Source organism: Zonotrichia leucophrys, chromosome 9 (assembly GCF_028769735.1).
Source record: "Zonotrichia leucophrys gambelii isolate GWCS_2022_RI chromosome 9, RI_Zleu_2.0, whole genome shotgun sequence".
Taxonomy (NCBI): Eukaryota; Metazoa; Chordata; class Aves; order Passeriformes; family Passerellidae; genus Zonotrichia; species Zonotrichia leucophrys.
Window position 1 is genome coordinate 18568322 of NC_088179.1, and position 14117 is coordinate 18582438.

A 14117-nucleotide genomic window follows, 5' to 3' on the forward strand; every position below is an offset into this window, starting at 1 on the left:
GGAGGCATCTGTTGAACAGGATCCTTTTGGGGGTTCGATTGCCTCTGGTCATGGCTGCTAAGAGTTAAAGAGGGAGTGATCTGATTCATGCTCCCAGCCTTTTCAGACCCTAAATGGACATTTCAGTGCAATCTCACAACTCTTTATATGAAAGTATTTTCTTCAAGTCTGGAATGAGAGCAAATTCTGAAGTGGTGCAACAGAGTGGTCAGGGGCAGTTCACTGCTGTTACCTGGAGTGAAATCTCCTCTCCAAGAGTGAATGATTCCCAACTTATTTCCTTTTGCACAGAGGAGCATAGCAGATACCTTCACAGATCCAATAGTTGCATGATTCAGACAATCCTGAATTTCTTCCTGAATGGAGGACAGTTTGCTTTCCTTTTCCCCAGCACCTATGGAGGTTTACAGCAAGCCATGCAATCACATTTTAAGCTCTATTTTTCCAGTCATGCCTGGCTGTGGAGCTGCACCAAAGCTGTCAGCCTTATAACAAACCCTCACACAAAACTATCTGGAGCAGTTCACAAAACCTTCAATTAATTTTGATTAGCACCTTGCTCTCAAATGGTTCTGTCTAAATCTCAATAGATATATTTGTGCTGTTGTCTTTGATATAAATAAGCTGAGAAACTGTGCCCCCAGTGCTGTCAGCTCACTGAAACACTGGCCATGTCCTTGTAGGAACTGGAGAATTTTGGAAAGGCTGGTAGTGCTCTGCAAATACTCTGCTATGGATCTCCTCCTCAGAGTCCCATGACTAGTGTGTGGAGGCTGAAAAAGTAGCACCTTAATTTGGCTTCTCCCCTTCCATAATTCTATTTCTGTTTCTTGGCATCCTTTCCTAGTAGCCACAGTTGTTCCCTCCTTCTGGTCGTTGCTAATCTCATTCCTTGTCCTAAATCTCATCTGTTTTTCATAATTTCTCCTTCCCTTGTATGAGCATTTTTCCCTCATCTTTGAGCTGAATATTAATCTTACTGTATGATTCTATGATCTCTTGTAGATTCCTTTCTCAGCAGAGTATACAATTCTCCACTATGTCAAAAAGCCCAATTTGTATTACATCCCTTGCACAAACACCCTCTGTCTAAGCTTGGCATTTCTCTTTCTCACAGCTGAAAATTATGCTGAATATACCAAAGCAAGCAATGCTTGCTCTCTTTCAAGCTGTTTTATCTATTGTTATTCTTTTGCATATGCACTTAGTTGATTTTCCTTTTTTTTTTCTTTCTTTTCTTTATCCAAGGACTTGCAGCATTGATTGCCTTCAAATTTTATGTAACAATTTGCTGTTAGCATCAATAAGATGCAGTGTAAGCTGCTGCAAATCCTGCTTCAAACAGGACATACACTGCCTCTGAGATAAAGAGTGCTCTGTTGACAAAATGCATTCCAATATAAGAGATGAGATTTAATTATCTGGAACTCCAAACAGGAGCTGTAGCATTTCAGTCCATGTGATTATTAATAGAATTAATACTGCTCAGCAAAATCGACACCCAGACCACTGGTAGAAAGAAATTCAAAAGTTGTTTAAAAAAAAAGCAGAAACCTTTATTTTAAAGTTTTGTTGCTCATTTTCTCTTTTCCTCCTTTTCTTCTAGTCTGACACAGAGTTTTGGGATAAAATGCAAGCAGAGTGGGAAGAAATGGCTCGCAGAAACTGGATTTCAGAGAACCAGGAAGCACCAGGACAAGTCACCATCTCAACCATTGAGAAGGTAACACCAGGTTTTTTATTGCAGTACAGCTTTGAGATGAGCCTCAGCTCTTCCAGGGAACCCAAGGAAACTCTTGGACATGAAAGATAATTTTGCCCCAAAGAGTTCATCCTCTTTAATTGCCTGTGGGTGGGGCAGATTTGGAAGACCTTGACACAGTGAGAATCTGTTTAGGCTTGCACACAGCCTAAATTCAGCTGAAAGGATCACAAAGCAACTGCTGGATTTATGAGCACTTTTGAAATCAGGCACTTAAGGAAAAGCACCAAATAAAAATACCTGGGCTAGCACATTCAAAGTGCTGAGGATAAAAATTATGGAGATTCCTTCTCTGTTCTTCATTCCTTCCACTCCATATTCAATTTGATTTCTATTATGTAGCTGATATTACCACACACCCTTTACACTGCAGTGACAAGAGAAAAAGGCAAAACTTCAAGGAATACTAAAATAAACTCAGGTGCTTGCAGCACAGTTGTGTGTCTGGAAGGTTAATTGAGGATTTCAGGATTTTAGCTGAGCAGCTGTGAGGTTATGAGCTCTGCAGGGATTCAGCTGCTTGGTGTGTTCTTTAGCACCACTTTGGATGTCCTGGGCTCAGAGGTTCAGCTCTGCTCTTGGGCGCTGTGAGATGTTGACATTGCCTGTGATGGAGAGCCCAGCACAAGCACCACTAGGTACAACTGCAGAGCTAAATTAAAAATAAAGAGCAGAAACATAAATGCCTGGCGATGTGACTTTTTCCACTTTTTGTCATTGAAATCCCACGGGGGGAGCTGGTGCCATTTCCACAGAGCAAAGGTTGTTTACACCATTTGGAAAGCAGTGAGTCACTGCATTTTTTAGACTTGTCATTCCCTGCAACTTGCCATTCACCACGGCTCCATTATCTCTCTGCTCCAGGGTTATTATTTCCACACTGACAATCCCTTCAAAGACTGGCCTGGTGCTTTTGAGGAAGGACTGAAAAAAATGAAAGAAGGTGACCTGCCTGTTACAATCCTCTACCTGGAGGCTGCAATTCTCCAGGAGCCCAACGATGCTGAGGTATTCACTGCTCTGCCTCCTCCTGGCTAAGGGAAAGGGAGCTCCCTGCAGCAAGGAATGAGGGAATGGTTTCTGGGCTCAAACCTGTGCCAGGCATGACTGACTGAAACATTGGATTCCAAGGGTTATGAATTAGTGTGTGCCTTTAAATAGATAACGAGTTCTTCACTGGATGAGAATCTGGTTTTGAAATATTTTTGTTTGAAGTATTTCAAACCTTCCCTTCACATCCTGATATTTTCAAACTGTCTTGTAAACACTGCTATCAAAAGATGAATATTTTTGATTTAACAAGACTGCTGAAAAAATTTTAAAGTTATATAAATTTCTTCATGTTGCTGTTTCGACTGGTTTATATTTAAAGTCTGTTTTTTGTGAAATGTTAAAAATATTTATGCTGTATCTAGGGCTCTTTGAATCTCCTCCTACATTAAATTAAACAGAGCACTTCAAAAAATCAGAGAATCCCAATCTCCCTAGGAAGCCCTAATATATAATATACATATAATATATTTAGAATAACCCCTATATATAATATAAAACTAAATAATTGTTCTTCTATATTTTCCATAAAATTGAAGCAAAATAAAAAATGTACAGTAACTCAAATTTAAGAGATCAGCATGTGATTGTACACTGACAGAATGCCCATACATTTATTGACTATGAATATTTATTAGCCCCAAAGATATTCAGAACTGCATTGATTCGGACTGTTGGTGTGCACACTGTAGAAAAATCTGTGGTTAGTGCTGGACATATCTGCTGCTTTTCCTCACCCCTGTGTTTAACAGTGATTTTGGTTGTAACTCTGTTTGCAGTTGGATATATGGAAGAAACTAAATAAATGATTGTTATTTTTGCAGGCCTGGCAGTTCCTGGGTATTACACAGGCAGAAAATGAAAATGAGCAGGCAGCCATCGTGGCCCTCCAAAGGTAAAGGAAGATCTGTCCAAAACCTGGGGTCTGATGAGTGCTGGGTATTGGAGACCTGGGGATGTTTAATGCCATCCCTACCTTGGAATGAGAAGCATTTGTTCAGCAGAGTAGAGCATTGACAGATACAGAAACTCCCAGTGACTTCAGAGGGATGACTAGTGATTGATAGTTCTGTTTTATTAAATAAGTGAAATATTTCATGGAGTAATTCAAGTACATGCACAAAAGAAAAGTTACATTGCCTAATAAATACGAGTTAGGCATGATGCAAATGAAGTGCTTTTTTTACATTCCAGCCACTTGGCATATTTTCTGTAGTCTGTCCTCTAATGAAGAGGTTTTCTTAATTGGAGTGAGCTCCCTTCAGCTGCTGAATGCTAAACTGCCAACAGCTTTAGGTTGATGGAGATGTAAAGATCACAGAATTCTTGTACTTAAAATGTGAGGTCCAAAACATCAGCATTATTATTACTATTATTATCTTTCTGTAATGGGTTTTTATGTTTCCATTTCAAGCAATATTCAATTGCATCAGCACTGATAACCATGAAGTTATTTCACCTAAGGATACTCAAACTTGTTTATATGTCCCTTATTAGCTTACCTGGATAGAAATCCAAGGGGTTGCCTGGTTAGGAGCAAAAAAAACCAAACTGATCATCAGCAGTTTTCAAAAGAGCAACAGTGATGATTGTGATTTTCTTTACATGGATTACTTTGGAACAATTCAAGCATTGTGCTTGGCTGCAGAAATTTCTCAATATATTTTTTATTTTCTGCCTAGGTGCTTGGAACTGCAGCCAAACAACCTGAAAGCCCTGATGGCCCTGGCTGTGAGTTACACCAACACTGGCCATCAACAAGAGGCCTATCAAGCCCTGAGAAACTGGATAAAGCAAAATCCAAAGTACAAGTACATAGTGAGAAGCAAAAAAGGGTCCCCAGCACTGACAAGGAGGATGTCTAAGACAGCAGATGACAGGTAAATGCAGTGGAAATCCTCACAGTGGAAATACAAATGATAGCCCTAGAACTGGTGGTGTCTGCTGTGTCCCCTTGTTCTGTAGAAGTCCAGCCTGTTTTCTATATTGGAAGAACATGTCTCTAATAGCAGGAGAGGGAAGCCAACAGAGAACATTTGATTTAATGACTGAAGGCTTTATCTTTTATGCCATCCCTGGAAGCTAAAAAAAAACAAAAACACCAAAAAAAGCCAAAAAAACCCACAACCAAACAACAGCTTAAAATTGATGTTTCTCTTCAAATCCCATCCCTTTCCTCCATCCCTGTCTCCTGCCTTTCTATTCCCATATCCTGCACCCTCATCCTTCAGCTGCTTCCATATCCATACTGAGCCTTTATCCAGCTCTACCTGTGTGTGTTTTTCCTACTGTTCACTGTTCCTGCTGTTTTCCATATCCCAGCCCAGCAGAATCCAGGAATGAGCCATTTTGCAGTGCAACCTGGGTTCTCTGAAAATATTGGGAGGTGGCACCTGTCTAACCAAGAGACAACACAGCCATTTGATTTATCTTGGCCATCTTAAATTTTAAAAAAAATCATGATTTGGCAGCCCCTCATCATGATTTCGTGAGGACAAGAAACAAGTACCTCTGGGCTGTGAGATGCATGATAAAGTCATTAAAGGCATAAACATGATTTAGAGAACCAAACCACTCAGGCTATCTCACTGCTTGTCATTTTGAAGACAGGCCTTATGTTTTACCCTCATCACTTACAAGTCTTGGGTTGACAAGATAATTTCATGTGAGTAAAAATAAAATATGCAGGTTTTGCTTAATTGCTAAGTGTGTTATTCTACTTTGGCTTCATCCTACTGACATCTGGTGCTGTCAGTGCAAAGGTTTTAAGTGGGCACAGAAGTCTTATGTTTTGGCATCTTTCTTCAAGGGTCTTGGCTGGTCCCTTATGTATTCCTCTTAAAAATACTACTAATTTTGCTAGTAAAGAACTGTTTTATGTCTGAGAAACTCATCTAATTTGAATAATTTTAATAAACCTTCATGTCATTCCACTTGGGTTCACAGCTGTACTTTGACCTCATTTCATAGATGAACTTTTTTTATTTCAGACGTGAGTTTACAACAGCACCCTGAAGTAAACCTTTGCCATGATGAAGAAGCTCATTCACAAATTTTAGGAATATAACACTTCTGATAAATCCACTACAAAGATTTTAATTTGAGGCTATGCAATCAACATTGAAATATTTGAAAATAACTGTAAGTTATGTTTCTTCCTTGTCTAGCTCATTGCTTGAAGAAGTAAAGGATTTGTACCTGGAGGCTGCTCACCAGAATGGTGATATGATAGACCCTGACCTGCAGACAGGACTTGGGGTTCTTTTTCACCTGAATGGAGAATTTAACAGAGCAATAGATGCATTTAGTGCCGCTTTAACTGTTCGACCAGAGGTACATTTTAAACTTTTACATTTTTTTAAATTTAGCTTTACAGGCCATTTCCACTTTCCTGTCTGGATCAGGCTATTATTAATGACATGTCACTTCTGCTATTAAAATTTTAAAACCCAAAATAGAAATGTTAATTACAAGACATAATTAACATGGTCATTCTTCTGTTTAGGAGCAGATTTATGCATGTCCAATTCCTACCTATGTGCTGATTAATGATATTAAATACATAAAATTGCTTTTGATCACGAGTCAGAGCCTCACATTCCTTATCAATTAAGATACAATACTACTATTTTATGCAGTCCTCTTCCTTTGCAAGCAAAAATGAGACATACTGTAGAAAAGCCATTTTCTCCCCAGGACTATACCTTGTGGAACCGCCTTGGGGCAACCTTGGCGAACGGGGACCGCAGTGAGGAAGCTGTGGAAGCCTACACAAGAGCTCTGGAAATCCAGCCTGGCTTCATCAGGTCCAGGTACAACCTGGGGATAAGCTGCATCAACCTAGGGGCATACAGGTGAGCACAAAAAGATGTGTGAACAAAGAGTCAGGCATCACAACTGCCAAGGAAAAATTCATTCTCAAGCTGGAGGCATCTAAGAAAAAAAATAATCAGAATATAGCTACATAAGGTCAGCTATTGTAAAATGTTGTCATATCATTTTACAGAGGACTAAAATGCAGTTTTTTAGCTCTATGTGTAAGTACTCTTATAATCAGTGGGATTGTTCTTGCACTTAAAATAGTCCAGCTCTTAAGAGCCTCTGTAAAAGAAAATGTAAGAGCCTGTCTTTTAAAGGAAAACTTGAGTTAAACTGCTTCTAGTAGGGCCATCAAAGACATCCTACAGGAATGAAAGTGATATTCAAGATGATATTCCAGGGTCCCAGCTGTCAGGTTGAGACATGAAGATGAAGGGGAGCTTTGCTGAAATGAAGACAGTGCCCCCAAATGTTTGGGTAGACTGAGTTTTGTGTTACCCCAAGCCAGGCCCTCCTGTTTGATGAAAATCAAGCAAGAACAACACATTGTATTATTTTACATTGTAAAATAGTGTATTTAAGCCTGGCATGGAACTTTAAAAAGTTTGCCTGTAGTTGTTAAGCAAATTATAATGCTTGTTTCTTTTTTCTTTTTCTTCTTCCCAACAGAGAGGCTGTCAGCAACTTCCTCACTGCTCTCAGTTTGCAAAGGAAAAGCAGGAATCAGCAGAACGTTCCCCACCCTGCTCTATCAGGCAATATTTGGACAGCACTTCGGATTGCTCTGTCTATGATGGACCAGCCAGAACTATTCCAAGCTGCCAATGTGGGTGATTTAGACATTCTCTTAAGAGCTTTTAACCTAGAGCCGTAATAAAAAGGATTCACAAATTGATTAAATTGTGTTAGGAAACAGAGAACTTTTTTATTACTCATCCCCAAATGACCACATTTTCCAAAAGATCATGACTGTAGATCAGTAGGGGAATTCCTTCAGACATTATTCATAAAGGGAAAGTTCAAAAGCACAAAAATAGTGTAAATAAATTCAAAGTCAAAGGGTTGAAATGAGCTGTGGCTAATCGGACAAAGCCCTGAACTAGATGAAATAGCAATTTCTGAAGAATCTCCATCCCATGCAAGCTATATCTCTCTACATACATACAGCTGTAAAAAGAAAAGTATCTTAACAAGAAACCTAGATAATGGTTATTGCACCTTAGAGTGGCAAGCAGTGCATCCAAGGAACCTGCTTAGTAGCTCATTGCACTATGCTGACACCACTTTGCCCCACACTGGGGATTCCCTATCCTTTGGTTTCTTTGATGAAAAATCTTCCCAAGGTCCATTTTTAACACAGCTCTGAAAATAGATACATGTACAGGGATGTGTTTTGTTTTGAATGTATTTATTAGCTGGCAATCAATGTTTTGCTTCCAAAGGTACCTGGTTTAATTTGGGCCCAGTTCTGCAGGCTCATGGGCCATGTGCAGTGTCAGGAGGAGCACAGTCCATGCAGGGCTATGGAGTGAGGCCAGGTACATTTGGGGAAGCCAGGTGTTGCCAGCAGAAGAGGCAATTTGCACTGGAATTGTTGCTGTTCAAACCAGCTCCTGAAGGAGCTCGTGGCAGGGTCTGCACCTTTCTGTGTACTTAATGCACTTTAATCTTTCTTTTTGTAAAATAGTGCTATGCTTTTCTTTTAGTCACCAACAATGAAATGTACAGGATGGCCTTGTTGGCAGAGAGGACCAAATATAACTTCCTGAAATGTAATGAGAGGATTCTCAATATTTTTATGTTTAAAAATGGAAATACAGTATAAACTGCATTAACAGCTAGAAAGATTATTATATGCATCCATCAGGTACTGCACATATACATGCATGTGCATGCACATACATGTTGAATGCAAATTATGTCATTTCAGAACATAAAAAGCTACAGATCTTTGTTGCAAATGAAGAAAAATATTTGTAGGGATTACTGCCTGCAGACCATGCTCAAGGGAAAACCTTCCCTAAAGAAATTGGTCTGTACAATGCTTGTAGGATTGAGACCAAGGCTCCATCCTGCTGTTATGGCAAACAGCAGCAAAAGTCTCCACAACCTCCATGATACCAGAGAAAATCCTCAGATAACACCAGTATGTGTGGCTGCTCACAAATGTGTGCATAAACACACTATTTCCATTTTCCCTGGCTGGATGAATGGGGAGCAGGGTTGGGGCAGTACCAATCCCTGATGAATGGATGGATTCAGCTACAATCAAACACATTTAGCTCAGGGTGAATGTGTCAATCAAAAAAAGGCAGAGAGATTTTTAGGAGGTGATTTTCAGTTGTTGATATTTTAAATATTTTTCCTGAATAGCAAAGATAAAAAGTGTTATTGGATGTGTTGATCAGGAATTCAATTTGCAGAGTAGCTATGGAAATGTGTTAAAGTGGGACAAATAGCACATTTCCCATAAACAACATTAGAAGAAAAATCCAGCTCAGAGGTCTAAAAAAAGAAATCCAACTGCACAGATCACAGAGAAAGATGCTCTGTGGGAGTTGGACAGTTTCACCAGTACAAACCTAAAGTTTCTTGCAGCTGTCTGTTATTTTGAGCCACCACTTAAAGGAAAATTCCATGTTAAGACAGTGTAATCACTGCATCTAATCACCATCTATAGGTTGTTAAATACAAATAATTCTCATTGGGAAAATAAAAGTCTTACTCCTCACTCTCTCCCACTCAGTAGAGATGACAAAACAGCCACCAAAATTTTTAGGAGTGCTATATTAATGCCTTGTTTACACATATATTCCTGTTTACCTATCAGGTGTTTCATAACTGATTCCTGCAGCTTTCTCTGAGGATGGGAGTGCTGGGAATGTCACTTTGGCTAAGTGGGCTGCTGTGTGCATATCTGCTGACAACAGTTTGCTCTTTTGCTTTGACAGCGATGTCTGATGACAGCTCTTTATTGATAAGGCAGAGCAGAAGGTGCAGTGCAATTGAATCTGGGAAGTGATAAGAGAGAAGGGAGGCAGCTTTGAGAAGAGGCTGTAAAGCAAAGGCATATGTGCTTAGGTTTTGCTTGATGCCCTGCCATCACCACAAGTTCTTCTAGGATATCCTTTGTGCTGGGGTGTAGGATAATCAGTGCTTATGCAGAGGAATTAGCTGTTCAGGGACTTTATTTTTGTATCTTTGAAATTAACAACAACAACACCAAAAAAGTATTTCTCAGAGTCAAAATGACAAGGGGTATTTGATACTTGTGGCAGTTCAGTAAACATCTCCTCCAGCCTGTGGATGAGTAACACAGAAACCATTAGGAAAATGTTATGCAAGTCCAAGCCTCTCCAAAAAGTACAGACTAAGTAGGTAGCTCTTGGTTTATCCTGGGATGCACTGCTGAAAACTGCATTTATCTGCTGACACATGTCCACACCCATGGGACTGGCAGGAGCTGTGTGTGTAACCTTGAGACAGCTCAGCAGGGCTGGGCTGTGCCCTCCAGGCAGGCTGAGCCCCCAGCCCATCCCAGCTCTGATCCCAGCTGCTCTCTCTGCTCTAGTTAGCCTGTGTGCCACTGACAGGCTAAAGCAGGGCAGATGGGAGGGGACAGGGGCACATCTCACACCGCTCTGGACTGGTCACTGTGGGGCAGTGCCCGGAGACTGAGCTCACCTCACTCTAACAGGTCAGACCCAGCAACTCTTGAGACTTCTGGGCATTCCTTGGGATCCTGGGCTTTATCACCCTCCTTCAGCCCCCTTGCCAAGCACTGCCAGTGCAGCAGGCAGGACTAGAGACAGCTTTGAGCTGACCTCCTCTTGGCTTTCCTTAAATATTCAGGACAAGTTTGTATATTTGCCTGAAACAGCAAGAGGAAACATGTGAGGAGGCTGCAGCATATTAACAACCTGAATAGAAAATTCATCTCCTTGTGCTTCTAACCAAGCATGAGGTGGGATAAAGATAAATAAGGCGGGTGCTGAACAGTAGCAGATTGAGCCTGAGAGTGAGAGACAGCAAATCTGGGTCCTGTTCTCAGCACTCCCTGGGAGCTCGACCAAGCCAAAGCCTCCTGCCATCCCTGACCTGCCCAGGTGTGCAAGGAGGGAAGGAAGATGGGGACAGCATTCCTGGCACTCCCTGGGAGCAGGGGGCAATCACTGCCTCCCACTGCAGGGGCCAGGTCACCCTCCCCTGGGCAGGAAGGTGACACAAACACAAGGGTGCTTAGGTCTAGGGAAGCAGCTTCACACAGAAACTACTGATTTCAGCAGAGGAGAGACTCAGGCATTTCAGGATGCTATGGAGCATCCATGAGGTGAGGCCCAATTAGACTGCTGCAATGGTGTATCACCATGTCCCACTCCTCTTTCCTTTTCTTGTTACTCCTCTCTTTTTCCAGAGGTGATTGATCACTGCCAGGCAACTGATTCCAAGTTTTTGAACAAACTTTTTTTTTCTACTTTATACTTCATGCAATTAAAAAAAAAAGTTTTCCTACCCCGAGCATGGGATTGACCTTGTCCTCCGCAAAGCTTTAGGAATAGTTATGACCCAGAAGCCTGATCCATGAAACTGCTGAGCCTGTAAGCCTGGAGTCTGCACTTTGCATGACCAGTTCACATGCAGGTGTTGCAGGAGAGGGCTGGCTCTGGTACCACTGCAGGTGCTGGGCAGGAATCCCAGGGACTGTGCAGGGAGTGAGGCTTTGCCATGAAGGCAAAGGGCTCTTGGCTGCCTGACCTCTTTGAACTGGGATGTCACAGGGGCCTGGTGGCCACAGGCTGCTTTATGTCAGCTGGAAGAACCAATCTGACTTTTAGGCACATACATAAATGCACCTGTGTCCAGTGGCGTTTCCTTATGATCTGACAAATCACAGCTCTTGTAAAAATATCGAGGGGGAGGTTCAAATGACACAAAAGCTCATGTGACAATATTGCATGCAACTGCATTAACCAGTAACCACTCTGCAATATTAACCCCCAGCATGCAGCAACACTACCTGAGCATGTGTTTAGAGAATGCATGCAGAAGGCTCACACATAGGCTATTCCAAAACTTTTGATTCACATCATCTGTGGAACATTTTACAAGTCCTTTGCATCTGCCAGACTCAAATCTGAGTTGTTCATATTACCTGGAACAGGCCAGACCAAACACAGAGCCCTTTTAAAATCCCCTCCTTAGAATTCACTTTGTGTTGTGGGTTTCACTGTTGCTCCAAGTGTTTAATTAATAACAGACATCTGTATAGCAGCTTTTGCAGACATGTTTTAGTCCTGCTTTTTAGTCCTGAGAGCAGGACCCTCTCAAGAATGAAAAAGCTAAATCTGCACAGCTTTCACAGTGAAGCTGGGTTGTTTGGATTTTCACATTTTCAACTCTAGTCTCAACCACAGAACAGCCAGCTATCCTAGGAATATCCACAGCGCACTCCATGGCAGAAATAACAACAGCTGTCCTCACTGGTACAGCCAGAGCCTGAGGCCTCAATCATTGTCTGCTGGAGCCAGTGAGAAATGGAGCAGAGCATAAATTGGTTGTAGATCTCTTTTGCCCAAACTTGCATCTGCAAAAGGAGACATATTAGTTATTTTCGCATGAATTACCTGCACAGTTGAAAAAATGTGATTTCTGGTCACCAGTGTTGTCAGCTTAGCAGTCTGTACAGTGAATCTATGTAATAAATGTTAATAATATACCAATTATTCACAAAAATGGTAAGACAAAATGCACTGCACGTTGTGAAAAAAAAATGGTGGATATGCAATACAGTATTATCTACTATTCAAACCTTACCTAGGCTAGAATCAGATTCCTTCATTATGGTTCTACTGATTTTTGGACTGGTGAAATAAATCAGAGAGAACAGGAGTGCCATGCATGAAGAGATCACTGACACTTTGAACAAAGGTAGGAAAATGAAAAATAGGCATGTCAGAGAATCCATGGGAAGCTTCAGAGCCTCAGCCCACAAAGTAACAGGTGTTAGGCAAGGTAAAGAGACAGAAGGAATCTAAATTTTCCTACAATATGCTGTAACTTTACAAATGCTTGCAATATGTGACAGCCCATTGAGCAAGCTTGCATGGTCAAGACTTGATGTGCTTTGATCTCTTTTCCCCTTCTACATTTACAGAATGCCATCGACATTGGCTGAACCTTTAATTTAAATAGCCTTTTTAATATCAGTAAGCTATTGTAAATTCAGAAAAATAAAAAAAATTTATAAATATATTTTATATATCAGAGTATAACATATCTAGAGTAAAATAAAACTATATAGTTTTGAGAGGCATTCTGTGTGGCTTCTTCTATATGCTGTAAACTGTTTGAAAACCTTTGCAATCTTGCATCAGTTCTTTTGGCTTTATTTTTAAGCCAACATAGAGGAAAGAAGTGATTCCAGGGTTGGCAGATCCTTTCACCTGGGCCATCTGAAGAGCCCTGCAGAGCTCCCTGGGCCCGTGGGGCAGCGCAGGCAGGGCTGGGCAGCACTGCCCAGGTGGGAGCTCAGCCCCACACCTGAATGTTTACATTCCCTTCCCAAGGCTCACACTGACCCAGATTCAGAATCTGAATGTAAGAACATCCTGGGTGCAAGGTCAGTTTCTTACCACAGGTAACTCTGCCTCTGTATGCTTCGTGCATTATCAGCTGTGTACAATATTAAACACAGACTATAGTTTACTGATGCTTTAATTTGGTGTTTCCCTGCACTGCTGTTTAAAATAATCTATTTCCTCAAAAAAGAATGATGTGCATACTGGATGTGTTAAGTTTATTAAGGTCATAGATGACTATTTGCAAAGCACCACACTTAATGTAGTATTTTTGTACTGTAATGGAAGCATGCCTTCCTTGGGTTCTTTTCCACATATTAAATTGTATTTATTAATTGTATTTATAACTGTGCAATTTTTAAATATGTTTTAAAAATAAACTTTGTCTGTGGCTTCAAATATTTCAAAATCTCTTTTCAACTTGAAAGGGTCTTGACTTCAATTACTTAAATGGAAAGGAGGGATCTAAGTCTCCAACTGAAAGGATTTTTTCAATAAGGTATTCTATTCTATTGTTTACCAATTGAACACACTTCTCTGCTTAAAAGTAAAGTTCAGAATATGCTTTTGTTCTCATTTTTCCTAAATTCATTGTTTTTCTGAGGCAGAGTTATTTTTAGAATTGATTTTCATTTTGACATGTTGCTCAATTATACTTACAACTGGAATTTATACCAGCTGAGGCCTGGCCCAAAGGGCTCTGCACATACAGCCCATATGAGGAAAATAGGAAAAAAGTAGATAAGAATTTTTCCTGAAGGCCGTGCAATAATTAAAACAGAAGTAATAATATCCCAAACCAACCTTTATGAAAAGCAAAGCCAACATGCAGTGACTGAAATCACTACTCAGGCAATTTCCCACATACCACTGTAGGAGCTGGCTCTCAGCATTTCCCAGTTCTGTCC

At 40.7% G+C, this 14117-nt stretch overlaps 1 protein-coding gene across 9 annotated transcripts in view; it reads left to right on the forward strand.

Annotated features, from left to right (window-relative positions):
* PEX5L (peroxisomal biogenesis factor 5 like) overlaps positions 1 to 13610 on the forward strand; it is a 102494-nt gene extending 88884 nt beyond the window's left edge. For all 9 annotated transcript variants that reach the window (XM_064721643.1, XM_064721639.1, XM_064721641.1 and 6 more), the window contains 7 exons: positions 1607 to 1723; positions 2627 to 2770; positions 3637 to 3707; positions 4495 to 4692; positions 5980 to 6145; positions 6509 to 6666; positions 7301 to 13610. In XM_064721643.1, the coding sequence (XP_064577713.1) occupies positions 1607 to 1723; positions 2627 to 2770; positions 3637 to 3707; positions 4495 to 4692; positions 5980 to 6145; positions 6509 to 6666; positions 7301 to 7505 (1059 nt within the window). In that variant the 3' untranslated portion in view covers positions 7506 to 13610. The remainder of the gene's footprint in view (positions 1 to 1606; positions 1724 to 2626; positions 2771 to 3636; positions 3708 to 4494; positions 4693 to 5979; positions 6146 to 6508; positions 6667 to 7300) is intronic.
* The last annotated feature ends 507 nt before the right edge of the window (positions 13611 to 14117 follow it).